General features: G+C 49.2%; 6 protein-coding genes across 6 annotated transcripts; 2 read left to right on the top strand and 4 right to left on the bottom strand.

Moving 5' to 3' along the window:
* Nucleotides 1-4,364: 4,364 nt before the first annotated feature.
* BCR38DRAFT_499012 (uncharacterized protein) lies at nt 4,365-5,597 on the top strand (the record flags this gene model as incomplete). Its single annotated transcript, XM_040864796.1, has 1 exon — nt 4,365-5,597. One exon carries the CDS (start codon nt 4,365-4,367, stop codon nt 5,595-5,597), a length of 1,233 nt encoding a protein of 410 aa, XP_040711922.1.
* Nucleotides 5,598-6,973: 1,376 nt separating this feature from the next.
* BCR38DRAFT_445953 (uncharacterized protein) lies at nt 6,974-7,466 on the bottom strand. The gene has a single exon (XM_040861063.1). The coding sequence runs from the start codon at nt 7,438-7,440 to the stop codon at nt 7,213-7,215; it is 228 nt and encodes a 75-aa protein (XP_040711921.1). The 5' UTR covers nt 7,441-7,466; the 3' UTR covers nt 6,974-7,212.
* A 115-nt stretch (nt 7,467-7,581) lies between these two features.
* BCR38DRAFT_445952 (uncharacterized protein) lies at nt 7,582-8,477 on the bottom strand. Its single transcript, XM_040861062.1, has 2 exons — nt 8,273-8,477; nt 7,582-8,220 (listed from the first exon to the last, which is right to left on the bottom strand). Exon 2 carries the CDS (start codon nt 8,007-8,009, stop codon nt 7,809-7,811), a length of 201 nt encoding a protein of 66 aa, XP_040711920.1. The 5' UTR covers nt 8,010-8,220; nt 8,273-8,477; the 3' UTR covers nt 7,582-7,808.
* BCR38DRAFT_445948 (ureohydrolase) lies at nt 8,467-10,716 on the bottom strand. Its single transcript, XM_040861061.1, has 3 exons — nt 10,099-10,716; nt 8,607-9,927; nt 8,467-8,538 (listed from the first exon to the last, which is right to left on the bottom strand). The coding sequence occupies exons 1-2, from the start codon at nt 10,237-10,239 to the stop codon at nt 8,875-8,877; spliced, it is 1,194 nt and encodes a 397-aa protein (XP_040711919.1). The 5' UTR covers nt 10,240-10,716; the 3' UTR covers nt 8,467-8,538; nt 8,607-8,874.
* A 1,058-nt stretch (nt 10,717-11,774) lies between these two features.
* Nucleotides 11,775-13,364, bottom strand: BCR38DRAFT_66472 (GTPase CDC42). The gene is made up of 4 exons (XM_040865545.1): nt 13,111-13,364; nt 12,766-12,885; nt 12,220-12,598; nt 11,775-12,153 (listed from the first exon to the last, which is right to left on the bottom strand). The coding sequence occupies exons 1-4, from the start codon at nt 13,128-13,130 to the stop codon at nt 12,088-12,090; spliced, it is 585 nt and encodes a 194-aa protein (XP_040711918.1). The 5' UTR covers nt 13,131-13,364; the 3' UTR covers nt 11,775-12,087.
* Nucleotides 13,365-16,335: 2,971 nt separating this feature from the next.
* On the top strand, nt 16,336-16,953 carry BCR38DRAFT_351593 (uncharacterized protein; the record flags this gene model as incomplete). Its single annotated transcript, XM_040856652.1, has 1 exon — nt 16,336-16,953. One exon carries the CDS (start codon nt 16,336-16,338, stop codon nt 16,951-16,953), a length of 618 nt encoding a protein of 205 aa, XP_040711917.1.
* Between the last annotated feature and the right edge of the window lie 99 nt (nt 16,954-17,052).

Below are 17,052 nucleotides of genomic sequence, written 5' to 3'. Positions count from 1 at the left end.
CACAATCAGATCTACAGGGGGACAGAAAGTACCTCAATAGGTACGTCAGACATTGAATGCCTGTCCAAGTAAAGAGAAATTGGTTCAGATTACTGTGGAAAAGGCCGCTTGATTTCTATCTTTTTCTCAAGAGAGTGACTACGTACATAAGGTCTTAAATACCCTTCAAGAACGCGCTTACATAATTCGTCTGAAACCGGAAAAAAAGAAAACGAGCACCCAAAAACCCTAACCCCACGTCAATATCCGTAGATTTTCAAGGGCATATCGATGCAGAATCCTGGACTTCTCAAGTTTCACCTCTTCGGACGGAGATAATTGCCTGTTAATATCCCATAGCCATTTAATAGCTATATACCGGGTCTAAAGTTCAGGTGTGGACTAGGTCAAAACGCCGGGTCGCGGGCAAAATAATCTATATCTGACACGCTCTATTCCCGTGACGTTCTTCATTATTCCATGCGCAGTATTCAGGGCGACTACTGCATCAAGCTTCGGGTCCAGACACGGTAGAATTTAGGAATACCAAAGCGTTACTATGGTGTGATGGGTTAGTTTTTCACCTCACTGATGTATCGACCTACATGTAGGCTTTGAAGGGCCTCTTGAGTCGAGTTCACGTCAGCGCCACGGATAGGTACTATTCTTACCCTAATTAGCCTAAGGTGAAGTTTACCGGTATATTAGGTAGATAGTTTATTATAAGTTAAGATAATTTGAGTCTTTCTAAAATATAGGTTTAGAGTTTAGTATTATATAACGAAGTAGAGACACTACGAGTTCGAATTAAGGTTATGATATCTGTAAGGGAATAGAGAGCTATATGCAGGGTTAAGCCTTAGTGAGTAATAACACTTAGGTCAGAACTACTACATCTTTTAGTCTATGTAGCGTAATGGTCTAAGCTGGGTGTTACCTTAAATTGTTCTGACACTGAGTGAATAGTCTGGGGTCTGGGGTTTGGGTTCGATTCCGGCTTATTTTCTGGCTTTTCATTCGTTCGGGCCGTTGCGTTGCAGCGCAAATGGAGCCGTGGAGTGGAGTGACCCCCTGCGGCGGTCCGATACCGAGACTTCTGACATGTCAAAAATAGTGTGCCTCTGTGCCTCTGAGCAGCAACGTCGCCGGTTATGCGATACCGGTGTAGTGGGCTGTGTGTGACAAGTTACAATTGTCCTTACGTTACCGCTCACAGGGTGCGTCCCTGGCGGTTTTCCTGAAGTCATGCGCCATTAGTTATCTTGCTTAAACTACTCGGGACGAGTAGCTCTGGAGGGGGGTATAATTGTAAGGGAATAGAGAGCTATAAAGCAGGGTTAAGCCTCGGTTCTGCCACTAAGTGTCAGAACTACTAGATCTTTTGGTCTAGGCTTGCTGTTACCTTACAATATCAGTCTATCTCCATTAACGAATACTAAACTAAAGAAGAAAGAGATAGGGTTGTAAGTACAGGTGCCCGTTCCTCTGTTGTAAGGTGGGAGATGACTCATACTAGGATGTCCCTATTTCTCGTTCAAGGACCAGGCATCATGATCGGCGTCACAAGTATGACTTAATTAGGTATAGATCTAGCAGCGAGTCACGGCCACGTGATTACTTTCATACTCCTCTCTTCGAACTCTTTTAGAATTGCTAGCGGTATAGACGAGTCTAACCGTCAATAATAGGTATCGTCGGTTTTTGATGAGTGCATATGGGGTGTGAATTGTTGTATTGGGAAAGAATGGCCAGGTCAGCTATTCTGGCCTGGAAGAGCTCCTTTATAGCTCTTATCTATCTTATCTATACCTATAGGGTAACCCCCCATGGGGTCACGTATCAGTTTTTAATCTGTATTAGCTGGTATTGCACACTATTCCTTCTCCTACAGTACGCTAGGCCCCTTCCGGCTATCCGAGATGTATCCCGAAAACATCCAACCCTGCTTGCGTTGATGCCTCTCGATAATACACGTCGGATCCCATTCTTCGCCCCGCCGGCGCGTTAGGTTCTGTTTCCGGTGATACCCGCCTGATGCGAGTGCATATGGGGTGTGAATTGTGGTATTGGGAAAGGATGGCCAGGTCAGCTATTCTGGCCTGGCAGGGCTCTTTTATAGCTCTTATCTATCTTATCTCTAGCTATAGGGCAACCCCCCATGGGGTCACGTATCACCGCCTGTAATCCAAGTCTTGTCCGTCCAGATTATTGTCCTCTACTGCTCGATCGTCTAGTTGGCATGCTCTTGAGCCCAGGTAAGACGCCGTTGTCGCTTCTCTTCGGAGATAGGTGGTTTCCTTCGGGCGGCCTGTACAAGGCTTAACGGCAGTGGATTCAGCCCGAATAGTATGCTTAACCTGGCCAATAGAGAAGCCGTTTGCCTCGTAATAGCAGTCGGACCGAGGCAGCCGTCGGAATAGCGTGCCCATTGCTCTTATACAGAGGTAATTAACAGGGGTGAAAACCTTTGGCCTGATACCATAGTATACGAGTTAGGAGCGAGTCCTGGAGTATGCAGATATGTGGACCAGCAGACAGCTATTGCCTGTTTTGGCTCTATGGTCACTATAATATGTGGGCCGTATAGTATTACTGCATTACTGCGGCGGCTAAACTGACTCTTATATTACGAGCAGGTCCCACAAGCAGGTCCCAGTCTGTAACCCATGAATGTATGTTGTCCAAATCCTGCTCTTTTACCACCGTCGTGAAGGTACTTGGATCCCTTCTTCTTGTTGAAGACTTCTGATAATACTTTGGCCTTAAAGTGGGTGGAAATTTCAGTAATGACTCGTCGTTCCTATTCTTTTTAAGCTTGAGCATGGTTCTGTCTTGAGGAATTTGCCGAACTTTGGGCACTGGGCACATCGTCCCTGTTAATGACGTCAAAAACTCCGTTCCTCTCGATTCTGCCATTCTCAAGATCTACGACCTTGTGCCACCGTATCTGAATAATTGAGATTGTTGATGTAAGTTGGCCTGTGACCTCGTAGAAATAGACTTCATCGTTTTTTTCTCAAAGAACTGTGAGTGCGTGGACCTAGATGTTCTTGACCGCCAGGGCTGATCTTAGAAGTGTACATTCCTCTCCTTTACAGCAAACCGATTATGAGATATGAGTGGGTCATACTGAAGTCCCCAAGCCTTAACAATGGCCTCATCACAATCGTACATCGCCTTGCCTACCGCGTCCTCTGCGCCGATTTCACCCAGCATCTGCGAATTCTCTTCAATAATTGGTTAGCGAAAGAGGCCTGGATGTTATAGACCGAGTCCTGTAGCCATCATCTCCAACAAAGCCTCGCCTTTTAGTCGGGCACCTGGATTTCTTGGTGCCGTATGGGAAGAGACAGGAATATTTCAGTTGTACCTCGGGCCCCCTCCTACCGAATCGAGCAGCAATTGGCCAGGAAGTGCGGCTTTCCGAAGATGATACTGCTACGTTTCGATAGAGTTGAAGCTCTATCTAGCGACGTGTGTTGAGCAGTTCCTCTAGACTTCAGGTGTGAAGGTATGTATGCAAATATCTATCCTTATGTTTCGTGCATGTAGTGCCATCAGCATTTAGGGATATTGGAGTTGGTAGTTGCTTCTCTTTGGCTTTAGCTTGTGCTTGGAATGAATGGCTCCCCTAAAATCATTCGTGCGTTTTCTTCCAGTCCATTTACGATTGTGACAAGCTTCCTTAGAGTCAAGACGTCGACATAATCTCTCTCCTTGGTGAGTAGTGGAAGAGGTGGGCTTGGTCTGGACCACCAATCCAGAAATGGAATTTTTCATGTCAATATTTACATTGTTATGGTCTGTCTAAATTGATTATGTAGGAGTGACCATGTGTTGGGCATGAGGCTGCGATAGGGGTGTGACGGAATGGTCTTAACATGGTGACATTTTCAGATTACCACTGAGAACTCCGCCGGAATCACAGATGTGTTTATTTTTTGCGAATATAACGTTACTTTTCGAATTGTCTTTGGACTCTGCTACTCGCAGTTTATAACTACAGCATACTGCCCTTACGTCATTATAATAACATCCTACAACCCTTAACATGTTTTCCGGGGGTAAATAGATAATATCAACACGACACAGTATGGATATGTATTGATTTAATTTTAATTTCCTCTGATTATCGTCATATATCAAGGTTTATATTCTCCAAGTCATAGGCCCATCCCCTTGGCAAGTCACCTGGTAAGACCAAACCTTCTTGTGTAAGACCCCCATTGTCTCCCACATGATTGAATTGGATTTTGTTTCTTGTTCATGGCCATCGTATTATCGATAGAAAAACTTAACCTGCCGTCAGTTTTCGGACTGTTTCATCCATTCATTCTTTTCGAAAAATTCCCACAACGATTGGGTTCACCCAGCCCTCCAGCACGATGCACCACGGAGACAAACGCACCGTCACGCACCATCACTCCGTAAACAACATCTCGCTTGAAACAAGCCTTAACGTCATGGCGCCGAAACGCCGTAAACCTCCTATACTACGCCAATTTGCCCGTCTCCCCCAAGAACTCCAAGACCTAATATGGGCCTCCCGCGACCGCGAGCTTCGCCCCCTCCACCTTTCCCCCAGGCAACCCCGGGGGTTCCACCCCTTCCACCACCTCTTCTCACACCGGATATCCTTGCAATTGGGGCCAGATATCTGCCAAGCCGCCCGAAAACAAGCCCTTAAGAACACAATTTTCATCATCGATTGCGTAGGGTTACGCGCGCCTAATGGCAACGACATCGAAGCCGCTACGTCGGACCCAGACTTCGTCGCCCTGTGCAGCAACGTAAGGGAGATCGCGTTCATGTACAAGGAGTTCAAATACGGGAGTTATGCGTCGACGCTCGTTACGAGGAGAGACTTGTTCCCAAAGTTGCAGAAACTGCATTTGTTGTTGTCTGACTTACGGCCTATTATTCCCTACAAGCCGCGTCCCAGCTACTGGAGAAGCTTTGGGGAATGGTGGGCTCGATTACGTGGACAGGAACCGGAGGCGCCACTGCCGCCGTTAAGACAAATCCTACCCCCTGTGCTGAAAATCGACGACACGATATTTCAGGAACCGTGGCAGTTAGTGCAGATTCCCGAGCTGAAGGGTACACTGCACCAGGATAGTCTGAAATACGGCATGCCGCCGTGGAAACTACTGGATTTCTACCATCGGAAATGGAAACCGTGCCGAGAAGAGCTATTTCGCAAACAGCTCGCGGCGTGGAGGCTACATCACGAAGGCAAGTTGGAGGATAACAAGAAAGTTTTGCTTCAAGACACGTGGGGCGAGCCTCACAATCACCCTCTGCTGAAGAATTATCATCTCCCATCCATAGCTTACGACGATCTGCCTCAATTTGAACTGGTCGTGTTGATTGAGAAGCCGGTCCAACAAAAACCCTCTGAATTTGAACTGGATGTTAGTACGGCTCTCATGAACGCTTGGAGGTTCACATTATGGCTTCCCGGCATGGTGGTATTTTCGTTTATTATTGTTGTGTGTTTGCTTCTTTTCCTGGCGGTGGATTTCTTCATCCCCTATTTGAGGCGGCTTCGATCGAAAACTGTCGCTGGCTTTTGGACGGCGGCGGCATGGCTGAAGTCGAAGGGGATTTCCGCTTGAGTCGCTGCCCCTAGGTGTGGTGGATTGGAGAGCGTCATCTGCGGCAACGTCAGGTCTCTTAGGGTGGTGCATATCAAACACGAGGCATCTTTAGAGGCAATTGTGCTAGGAAAGGCAGTTTTCATGATGTGCCTATCGTGTGATAGTAGCCTTGGCTTACCGGAAAAATATGGCTTATACCAGCTTGTTATTTTGGTGCGTCAAGGGTGCAAAGCAGCATACAACCTTGGGAGCTACTTCCTTCCAAATCGACGTATTGAACATATTTCAGGAATGTTCGAGAGTCTATAACTTCAAGAGTAAAACAACCGACCCTGATACAGAATTCTGACCCAAAACGTGGGATATTTCCGATCAGTATCTGTAATGGATGCCGCCGAAACTAACTGCGGCGCTGCTTGTTGGTCGTTTGGAAGTGAAGCGGTGATTACTTCTGGGCTGAACTTGCCGAACAGGACGCCAATAGTATCGGACGACTTCACCAATGTTATACCATATCTTATCTCCGCGTCATTTCCGTGTATCTATCGGAAGTTTTGCAGGGACTTCGTCAAGGTGGCGCTCAATCGCTCTGGTTGGATAATAAGGTCCAGGTCCCTGATCCGCCAGGGATGCACCGACAATAGCAACCGATGGCTTGAACTATTTCCTTCAATGCGGTTCAAGTAGCTCGTCTATATCGCTCACCGCTATGAAACCTTTCACCATTCTATGGAAGGATTAACCTAGTATCCCTGGAAGAGCGAGAGGTCAGACAGAAATTGACCTGCTTGAGCTTTTGGGGGGAAAAGAAATTTGACTTGCTATCTTCGTGGATGAGGTCTACCATACTCTCGCGCTCGCCATTACACTTGTTCAGGACACCAACAATGAGGCAAAATTTTACTTTGAGATCCTGTCGACCCAGTCTCACGAAGCATTCCGTCAGTCGCTTGTAGGGCTACGGCCTTTCTAGGATTATGGCTTCGAAGAGGTCAGGCAGCGAGTCATCTGCAGGTCCCAGCGGTTGCTGACCACACGATGAATGAGCTTTGTGTAGCTTCTTATGGCATCGAATTAAATAGTTCGCAGAAGCCCTTCATGCGACTTGTGTATAGCTGACCCCACATTCCAGAAGAAGTGACTTCCGGTAAGTAGTATCTTGTCCTCGGCCCATTATTCCAAGAGTTGCCACGTCTGTGGGTGACGGTACAGCAACTTGGTAAGGGGGCTTTTCCCGGATCCCGGTCTCCCGTTATCCAGTATACACCACTGCGTGATTTCAACCATTCAGTCAGTAGTGGGACAGGAACTTGGTCATCCTGCCTCCTGTGCATATGAAATATTCATTCGAAAGTCTTGTCATGGGCCTCAGCAATCAAAGATATTATTTCAAGATCGAGTCGTAGTGCAGGCTGGTCAAGATTATGTTGACCTATGCTGAACTTCTACAGGTCGTTTTCACCTGCGAGATGTTCAAGTTTGATAACGTTTTAGTCCTCCGTTCCGAAAAGTTGATCCTTGTTCGTCTGCACTATTTGAGACAGAGCGCAGCACCTGCCGAATCCTTTGCCAAATACCATTGGATAGAGTTGGAAATTTACCTAGCGAAGGTTCACAGCTACCTTGTTGCAATCTAGTCGCAGTCTACAGCGAGACGTAGCTGGTCTTCTTCGTCCACCGAGGAAGTCACAAATGATATCCTGACTTCGCTGCTAAGCCACCGCAGCACTTGAGCGGAACTCTTAATATCTTGAATTCCGCCTTCGCGGTATAGTTTCCTACTTTTGGTGAAAAGTATTGATCCATGTTCGAGGAATTGGACCTTTGTGCTGGCGACACCAAGAGCAGCGAGATCCTCCATTTTGGCGGACTAGAGTTGAAGTTTAGAATAATCATGCGATTGTGACTTATCCCTCAGCACCAAAAACTAGAACAGGTTGATGACTAAGTATTAAAGAAATAGCAGAGTGCCTCATGCGATGTCGGCGCAGCCAAGACTGTGTCTGTGTGCTGAGCCGCACAAATGGCAAACCTGGTGGTTCGCCTTCCAACAACTTGCGAAGTCTGCGACCCGATTGCTCTTCCACTTACCCAGCCAATGAATCAAGAAACGGCATATTTCTTTCTACGTGTATGATAGAAGTCATACTGAGACTTCTACTAAGTATATCTCTTTGCATGTCAACATGGGGCATTTTGACTCAACTTCTCAAATTTCCCTTCCTCGGCTCACGCCAGCTCAGCCTCAATTGACGAATCGTACCTCCGTGGATCGTTCCACTCCTTGACGACCCTAAATTCTGGCTCCGTCCTCTCCAAAGCTGATAACAACGCGTTCATGGCGACGTCCATAGAGGTCAGCACCGACGTTGCTCCCGTCGCTGGCAGCACGACATCGCAGACGAGATGCTTGGAATAAACCTTTTTCATGGCTGATGTGACTTGACGCAGGATCTGGATAAATTCCGTAACTAGCCAGTCGCGGAAGACACAATGGAGGAAGTAGGCACGGCCACCTGTCACTAATCAGGTTTTCATGTCAGAGACACGTTGATGCACGGTCTCAGAGTTCAACATACCCTTAACCGGCCGTGGAGTGAAAAGTCATGCGGCATGAGCTTCTCGGGCGTGCAGCCACGTGGTAGGATACTTTTCCCGCGGACTATAGACGAATATAGTAACCTGTAAGAAAGAACTAGTTATCATTGCTACTGCGGGGATACTCGTATGTATTGCATACGCTCCTGGTAGTTTTCCTAATACCGGCATGACCTGAACAATTGTTGCCTGAGAATACAGACCTCAAAATGTCCCTAAATAGACGTTAAGGGCATCACTAGACAAGCTTACCAAGACTCACATACGTTTTATTATGTTTTACCATCTCATCAATTTCCACTTTGACCTTGCAAGGAATAAGTATACCTTGAGAAGAGAAATAAAAGGGGTATAAAATCCTCTTTCGACACAAGAGGGTTAGCTAAAGATGTGCTAAAAAAGGATTCAAGCTGAGCATAAGGTACTCACTAGATTACAAGTCGGTCTGGGCCATGCTGTTCCGATGAGCCTCGGCTACTCTAGCTAATGGTCACTTGAAAGTTTGTTAGACATGATTCACAAAGGACACGCCGAAGGATCAAATGCGCGAAGATTTCGTCACCGATGAAATTCCCGAATCCAGCCCTAGACCAGCCCCTGACCAAAGGCCCTCAGATATCCCACCAATTTTCCATCAGCCACATACCCACCTATCCCATCCCCAAGCTCGCTCGCAATCATCGCATCTTTGATTCCCTCACAATTCATCCTTCCCCTCCTCCTTTCCAGACTTGTTCGCACCCTCCAACCCCATCTCCCCCATTCCCCTCTTCACCATGCTAGTAACGACCTCAAACACCACCTGCGCCGCCGCGAGTGCCGTCTCCTCCCCGGCCCCCTGATAAGCCGGTGAAACTTCCACCACGTCGGCCCCTACCAAATTCAACCCTTCAATCCCCCTCAACACGCGAATCAACTCCCTCGTCGTCCAACCCCCCGGCTCAGGGGTCCCCGTCCCGGGCGCAAACGCCGGGTCCAGGACGTCGATATCAACACTCAAATACACCGGATCCTCCGTTCCCAGCGTATCCATAATAGATTTGATAACCCCCGCCGTGCCGAAATCATCCATATCATCACTCGATATACGCACCCAATTCTGCGCATCATCATCCTCGTAGTCTTCCAACGACTGGAGCCTTGTGCGCAAGCCAGCATGCACATTAGGCGAACTGCTCGAATTAGACAACAACCCTTCCTGCCCCGCGAGCCAGAACATAGACCCATGATTAAAATGGCTCTGCGTCGATGGCCAGGCAGAAGGGTACTTCGCCGGGTGCCACGTATCCAGATGGGCATCAAAATGCAGCACTCTCAAGCCCCCATAGTGTTCCCTTAGCGCCCTCAGCGCCGGCAAGGCTAGACTATGGTCTCCTCCCAACGTAACCAACCTCGGCTTCCTTAACAGATTCGACACCGGAGACCGGGCACCGAGCTCGGTGAAAGCTTGCGTCATTTGTTCCAGCGCGACGGTGTTGTCCACGGGCGTGATGGGGATGTCGCCGCAATCGAGGATAGTGGCCCAGCTCGCGTAGGGGTTGATTCCCGCACGCGGGTTGAAGCCCCGGAAGGATGTTTGTCGGGCCGAGGCTTGCCGGATGGCGCGGGGCCCGAAGCGTGCGCCGGGCCGGTAGCTAACGGCTGTGTCGAAGGGGGCGCCCAGGATGGCGATGTCGAAGTGGGTGCTGGGCGTGGTGAGGCACTTGGTGTGGGGGAGGTGGGCGAAGGAGCCGATGCCTGTGAAGCCCCACTGCGAGGAGGTGATTAGTTATGTAGAAGTTTGAGAGGATAAGTCTCGTTGATGCGTTTGAGGGGTCTTGCTCGCCTGAGCACTCTCATCGGCCGAGACAATTCTCAAGAAACCCCCAAACTTCAAATCCGCATTGATGCAAGGAGTCCTGCAAAAAAATGTTTTCCTCACCTCAGTCCCCCATTTCCGATCCAACTCCTCTAGCTCCTCCTGCGTCCATTCCCTCTCATCATGTTTATGCCCACCACAAGCTAGCACATCGACCGAATGCCAACCGACGGCTGCCAAGCCGAATAAAGACGCAAATCTCATAGTTTTTGATTCCCCAACGCAACCCAATCTCTAATCCAAAATTCACAGGTCGGTAGTTGAAGGCTCTCAACGAAGACAAAGTGAGGACAAATTCGAAGTGAACGCAGCTTACGACTCATTCGCTCTCTAAATACTCCAACCTAGTCTTGGCAAGAACGACAGATAAGTTTCTGCCAATTGCCCACTTGGGCAACTACATCCCAGCCAACTTACTTAATACTTAACCCTTAGTGTCCAGTGATAAAAGCTGCGGAGGATACCGTCCGTCGTTCGGCACCCCAACCCCATTCATATCACTACTAGCTCCGCCCCCAGCTTTATCCCGACAGTAACTACACCAGCTCGTGGACGCTATTGGTCAATCAGCCCCGGCTCCGCTCCGGACTGAGGCAGACAGACGTGCTCATTAGTCCAAGACTTCCGGCCGCGGGGATGAATGAGCTTAGTCGCTGACACATCCGATTGACATATAACTTGGGGCCTCGATATATATGATGATGCAAGGCACAAAAAAAAGGGAAAGTCACCAAATGGGTAACAGTTCCTAGAGATGCTTAAAGCCGAATCCGCCCATATTGGAATGAGTTCGTGCTTTTCGGGCCGAGCTCGCGAGATAAGCCGCATGAATAAGTTGGACACCTAGCTATCTCGTTGCCTTGCCCAGAACGGAAGCTGCCTTACGAACTTGCATCATGACAGCTAGATTTCCAGGATTTGTGTGGTCGGGGCATGCAGTCAAGCTCAAGCCAAGCTCTAGGCGATGAAAGTAGCTGGAGATCATAGGCGGTGCCCCGTAACGTCATCCTTATGCCCAATCCCCTAACTCCCCTCACTGAGCTCTCCGAGTAGAAGAAGCTATGCGCCGGTGCCTGCCTTTCAATTCCGCACGTTAGAAATGCTAGACAGCCGGCGAATGCAGGTATTTTGATGATATAATTAATCAAAGCTAGCTGCTTGGTGTTTCCATATCGTCATGTCACACTTGTGGGATGGTGGTACCTTCTCCCCAAGGGAGCTCGAGATGGGGAAAAGGGGGGCTTCTAGGGAACCAGCTTGTTGTGGCATGAGGTTCTCGGGGATCAGCCGAACCCAGTAACATACAATCATAACATGCTTCCGTCCTTGGTAGACCTCCTGGGCACTTACGACCGCGCAGGTATGACTGGGCTGGGGGAAATGGCAGACATACAGTATATAAGGCTTCGGTTCGAAAGAGACTCATTCAATTCAATGCACTCCAAATCGCCAAACTGTTCCTATCAAAGTCCCTGCCTGCATTTAAAAATTTGCCCCCTCCCCTTTGCCGCCCTTCACTATTGCAAATATGTGTGGCATTGAAAAAAAAAGACGGAAACAAAAAAAGTAATTTGGGTGGGGGGCGAACACGAGTAGTCAATAGCCTGAGAAGATGAAAACAAACGAGGCACTGGCTCTCTCTGCTATGGAAATCGGCCCTCGGTCGTGCGTGGTTCAGCCAACCTTTCTTCTCTCCCTCGTCTCACTCCTTGTCTAAAGTACCAATCGTTTGCTGAACCATCCAAGGTGCCCTGTGGCCGAGGATGACAATTCTCAGAAGTCTGTCCTGGCAGCACCTTTCTACCTGTTGGCCGATGCAAATCGATTTTCGCAGTCCGTCCTACGTAGGAGCTTGCGGCTGCTACTCCTGAAATACTGTCTGCCTTTGCTGACGCAGACACCTCTCCTCCAAAGTCTAGATCGCTGTGATGACAAAAAGCAGAATTTGTATTTGAAGATGTACCTCCAAGCCGGGTCCCTGGTCGCATACAAGGTTGACGGGAATACTGCGTAGCCGGCCGATGGGTACGCTTCTGATGCAGAAATTAGTCCCTACAAAATGAGGCACTTGTGCGATTTCTTCTTCGGTGCAGGGGGCTCCAGAGCCGCGACGATGGCCTAGGCGCGATTAGTTTCACATTTCACAACGGATCTGGGTTCTGCAACGAATGCAGGCCAACATACCTCATCAAACACATCCTTCAACTTGTACTGCGTCAAGGCACTGCACTCAACGTACTTTACGGCACCGAGCTCCTTGGCCATGCGTTCTCCATCCTCCTTACGGACCGGCTGCATCTTCTGTTTTGACAGCTTTTCCCTGACACTCGGGTCGTCCCTTAAATCTGTCTGGGTGCCGACGATGAGGCAGGGTACTCCAGGGCAGTGGTGATGGACCTCGGGAAACCATTTCTCCCGGACGTTCTCGAACGATGCAGGGGATGTGACGCTGAAACAGACGAGGAAGACATCGGTCTGCGGGTATGATAAGGGTCTAAGCCTGTCGTAATCTTCTTGTCCAGCGGTATCGAACAATCCCAGCGTGTAAGGCTCGTCTCCGATCCTATGGTTCAGCCAAGTCAGCGTTGTTGTCCAGGTCTAAGCTGGTGGTTTTCGAGATGGCGGTCAAGTGGGTGTGGCTGCCGCTGAAGCAGCTGCTGTTTGCAAATCGCATAAATCGGTTGCGGTGAAGCGCCGGTGAAGCGCAGGTGAAGGCTTGATGAGACTCACATAACGGTGACGGCATAGTTGTCAAAGACGGTCGGTACATATTCCGAAGGGAACTTGTTGGTCGTGTAGCTGATGAGCAGACATGTCTTGCCGACAGCACCGTCGCCTACTACCACGCACCTGTGTGTTGAGAGAACTGGTTAGCATCCGGTTCGGCAATAGCTTGGGTCTGCATCAATGAATGGAATCGAATTGTCATCAGCGGCCGAGACGCGTCACTTTCCCCGTCGGCGATAGGTCCACAACGAAGGTTCAAGGTTCTGACACCTCGGCCAGGTGCGGTGACAAATGCCAAACAGAGGAATCGGCTGAAGAAGGGGGCAGGGCGGCAGGGCGGGCACTCACTTGATCGTTGCGACCACCATATTGACCTGTCGAAGGGCTCCTTCAAAGGAGCAGTAGCTGGAAGTTGAAGTCCCTGCAGAAGTCGGGTTGTTTCCTTATCGCGTGTTGTGCACTGGGGAGCGATAATGGAGGGTGCGCGGTGACTTTGGCAGCGGCAGGAACTTTATGACGGGATTGGCGTTACGACGACTGGGCGGTGGAGTCGGGGTTCTTGTTGGTCTCGCGAGTGAGAGAAAGAGGGGCCGAGCGAGGTGGCTTGGTGCGATCTCGAATGATTACTTCGCGAATGCTTTTGCTTATGTCGTGCTCTTTGGCTTTTGCTTCTTCTCAACAACGCGGATCAACTTTTGGGAAGGACGCCGGGATAGAAAAATAATGGTAAGTAAATATCACAAAGAGAGGGAATGGCAGTATGGTGGTTCGTGGTACGGGATAGTGGATGATCAATGGGCAGAATGGGATTACGGGGGATAATGGGGAGCTGGGGGTCAACTGCGCCGATTGATGAATGATTTTAAAATGGAAGTTTGATTGATGATACGATATGCATATAGCAGGTACACGAGCCAGCGATGGACCCCTCTGGACCAATTAAGGGGCTCAGCCTCAAGAGAATTTATTGTCCGCCAACCTTGAATGCCCCCGGTGTGGCTAAAAAGGTAGCTGCGAAAAATTATGGGACTTGGGTTTTCTTTCATGAAGCAAGGTTATCTGAAGACAGAAAAGTCGAGGCTTGTCTTATTGGCGACGATACGATTTTACAAGGCAAGCAGGGTCTCGAGGTAAGGCCCCATTGTTACCCCTTTCGAAGATAGGAGGGCTCTTGAATCAGCATTTTGAATTTCATAAATTCCCCGAACTTGCATCAATCCAAGCTGCAAGCTGCAGAGGCCATTGTCGTGGACCTCTTTCACAGGCCCCTTACAGATCGCACCCCAATCCTCTCCTTGAGCTGCCAAGGAAGGGAATTTGAAAATTTGGAGGATTGCGATAAGCTGGATAAGCGCCTAAACACGTTTGAGTTGGTCCGACCGTAAATCGTCAACCTCACATGCAGCAAGTTGCCAACAGGTGGCAGGGGTACCCATCTTGGACTGTGGAATGGACCTCCTGAAGTCGGGGAATCAAATGCCGTTGAAGACAGTTTCAAGGATGCCGCCTCTTGTTTAAAGTTGAATGTGCAACCCTTAGGAAGGCATTGCCCGTCAAATTCGTAGGTAGTTCAAATATCCAACAAGAACTTTTCGTACTAGAAGAAGCTGTTGTCTATTCAAGGTTTTTTTTTTTTTTTTTTTTTCGCTTCCAAAGTTCTCAGGTCGAGATTGGAAGTTGCAAATTCGATTCGTTCATGGTAGGACAGAAATCTGCGTGCAGCATCGGCATTGAAGGACTGAGGATCGACGGTCCACAAGGCTTTGAAAACGAAAGACGAAAGTTGGCCGCCGGTTTGCCAGCATCTCACGTGTCGAACAGAGCGCTACAAGATTAAGCAGAGCCTCATCATAAATCCTTAACACCCATGGATCATATTGAAGGACGACCGTTGAGCCACATGCACAGCATCTCCAATCCCAATCGAAAATACAACCTGCGACGGGCGCTTGAACTCGATGGTGGCAACCAAGAACCGTCGAGCACTATCCTCGGGCACAATCAAGGGTCCTCGCTTGATGGAACGACAGACACCAGACGCTACCGACAGTGAGGTCACTCTACTGCACCACTACTGCACCGTATGTACAAGACTTGGGATGAGAAGCCTTCGATATGCAATCAAATTAGCCGAGTGGCGTACTCCGTCGAAGCATGATTATCTGTACATCGAAGCGCGGTGTAGGCCGCACCAACCTACCTTAAAATCTGACCAATTCATCTGGTTGTTGCGAGTCGACACCGCAGGACTACCAACAGGAAATAAAGGCTGCGAGACTCCCTGTTACAACATCATGTAGTTACAGCGCCGGCCCACCTCGTTATTTACACGGACGAGGCTGTCGGACAAAGTTGTCTAGGAGAAACCGTTTTCGTACCCTTTGTGTACATGCAGGCTACAGCAGACGATAGGTGGATGATGGATACCTCCATGTGGTCGTCCTAATTCGTTTCTCAAGAGGTTGTGCCAGGTTGCAAATGTTGGATGCGTCGAATGACAACCAAGGCTACTTGCAGCGATACTTGCACCAAAGATGCATACTCAGCCACGGCCGCGATCCGGCAGGCCTGCGCTCTCGAGTCCTCACTCAATACGGCTGCAGGGCAACCGCCCAACTTCACGGCGCTGGCCGTGGATGCGATGCCAGAACAGCACATGTTAGCACGGTCGCGCACCAATAATTTTCTGTGCGACGCCATCGATAAGGTCGAAGGCCGACTGGTGAGAGGTGACGTGAAATAAATTGCAATGCGCTACAACTAAATAGGAGGCCGCCAGTGTGCTCGATAGCTGACATGGATCATGATATGAAAAAAAAAAAATACGCGATTCTCCCCCTCCGCCCCTCCCAAAAACAATTAAACAAACAACCTGACCATAGTGACGTTGATAATCATCTTTGATTGCAATAATCCTTGTGTGCCAACCTTTGGGGATCGCCCTCGGGAGCTGGGTAGAAGGGTTGAGACAGCAAACGGGCATATGAAACATGAGGCTATTCCCAACATAGCGATTTCTTCCCTGCGCTTTACGGGTTGATTGACTGGCCCCGTACAAGTTGCCTTTGCATCAAGGCTGTGTGCTTCTAGAAAGATTCTCGCCAAAAATAGAATCAGCTGCAGCCGTAATGCTTCAGGGCATTTTCTGACTGCTAATCTCGGAATCTCTGCTGCGTGGATGTAAAGGCTCAAGATCTTTACCATAAATTCGAAAAATGAACCAACATCATTTGAACTTGCGCCAACAAATTTCGTGGCTGACGTCAATGTCCAACGCCAACGTCGCAGTTGCCAAAGTTGTTGTTTCTCGTTTGATGCATATGATGTTATCCGTCTGGCTCTTTAAACGTAAGGTAGCTCTTTCCCAATCTTAATAACCTCACCTATGTACAAGACTTCTCCACCATGTCTTTTGGTTTGCTTTAGAACTTCTATGCAAGGCACAAACTCCAGAACAGCGTAGACTCTTTCAAGCAGCTCAAACTGCAGCTGCACCTCACATTTCAGCTTGGAACCGCAAACGGATCCATCTAGAAGACGTCCCACCAAATCCAGTCTCCACGACTTCGAAGAATGGAAACCGAACGGATTGACAGCCTCCTGGAGCACTACCTTCAACTCCTACATGAGTACACTACCCTGCGGGCTGAACTCAGTGGTCTCCAGGCAAGTGTGTATCAGAACATTGCACGAGCAAACTTTTGTGCCGAGCGAGGGATGCGTTATGGCCAGGACTACTACGATGACCGCATGCAAGCTTCCAGAAGGCTAGCGATCGCTTCTGGTGATAGTGGTGCACACAAATTCCACGTGTGCACGGTAGAGCCGGCATCTCAACCCTCTGGCACCGACGTTATTGTTTCTGGACCGGAGAGGGGAGACAGCCTTTGTGAGGTTGTCAACGATGGTGGTGAGTTGCAACATGGTGAGCAAGATGCAAAGCCTGTCAAGAAGCAGAAGAAGAAGGATCCGTTGCATTGGTTCGGTATCCTCGCCCCGATGCCCTTGCGACAAGCCCAAGGGCAGAGCATCAAGGCAGTAGAGCAGGTCATACCTAAGCTGGTGGCTATCAATGCCGAGATGGCCGAGGTGGAGATTGAAGTTCGCAGGGCGCGCAAGAGACGGGTCAAGACTGAAGCGGCGGCACAGAAGCAGCAGGAAAGCGTCACGAACAAGGAGATCGTGGCATGAATGAGATGTGGCACACACTCGTTTCCACTCTGGGGTCAAATGCCGTACCCGACTCCAGACTCCAGACCCCAGACTCCAAATCCCAGGCTGCAAATGCCA

The sequence above is a fragment of the Pseudomassariella vexata genome (genome assembly GCF_002105095.1).
Source record: "Pseudomassariella vexata strain CBS 129021 chromosome Unknown BCR38scaffold_14, whole genome shotgun sequence".
NCBI lineage: Eukaryota > Fungi > Ascomycota > Sordariomycetes > Amphisphaeriales > Pseudomassariaceae > Pseudomassariella > Pseudomassariella vexata.
This window is presented reverse-complemented; position numbering and strand designations above follow the sequence as displayed.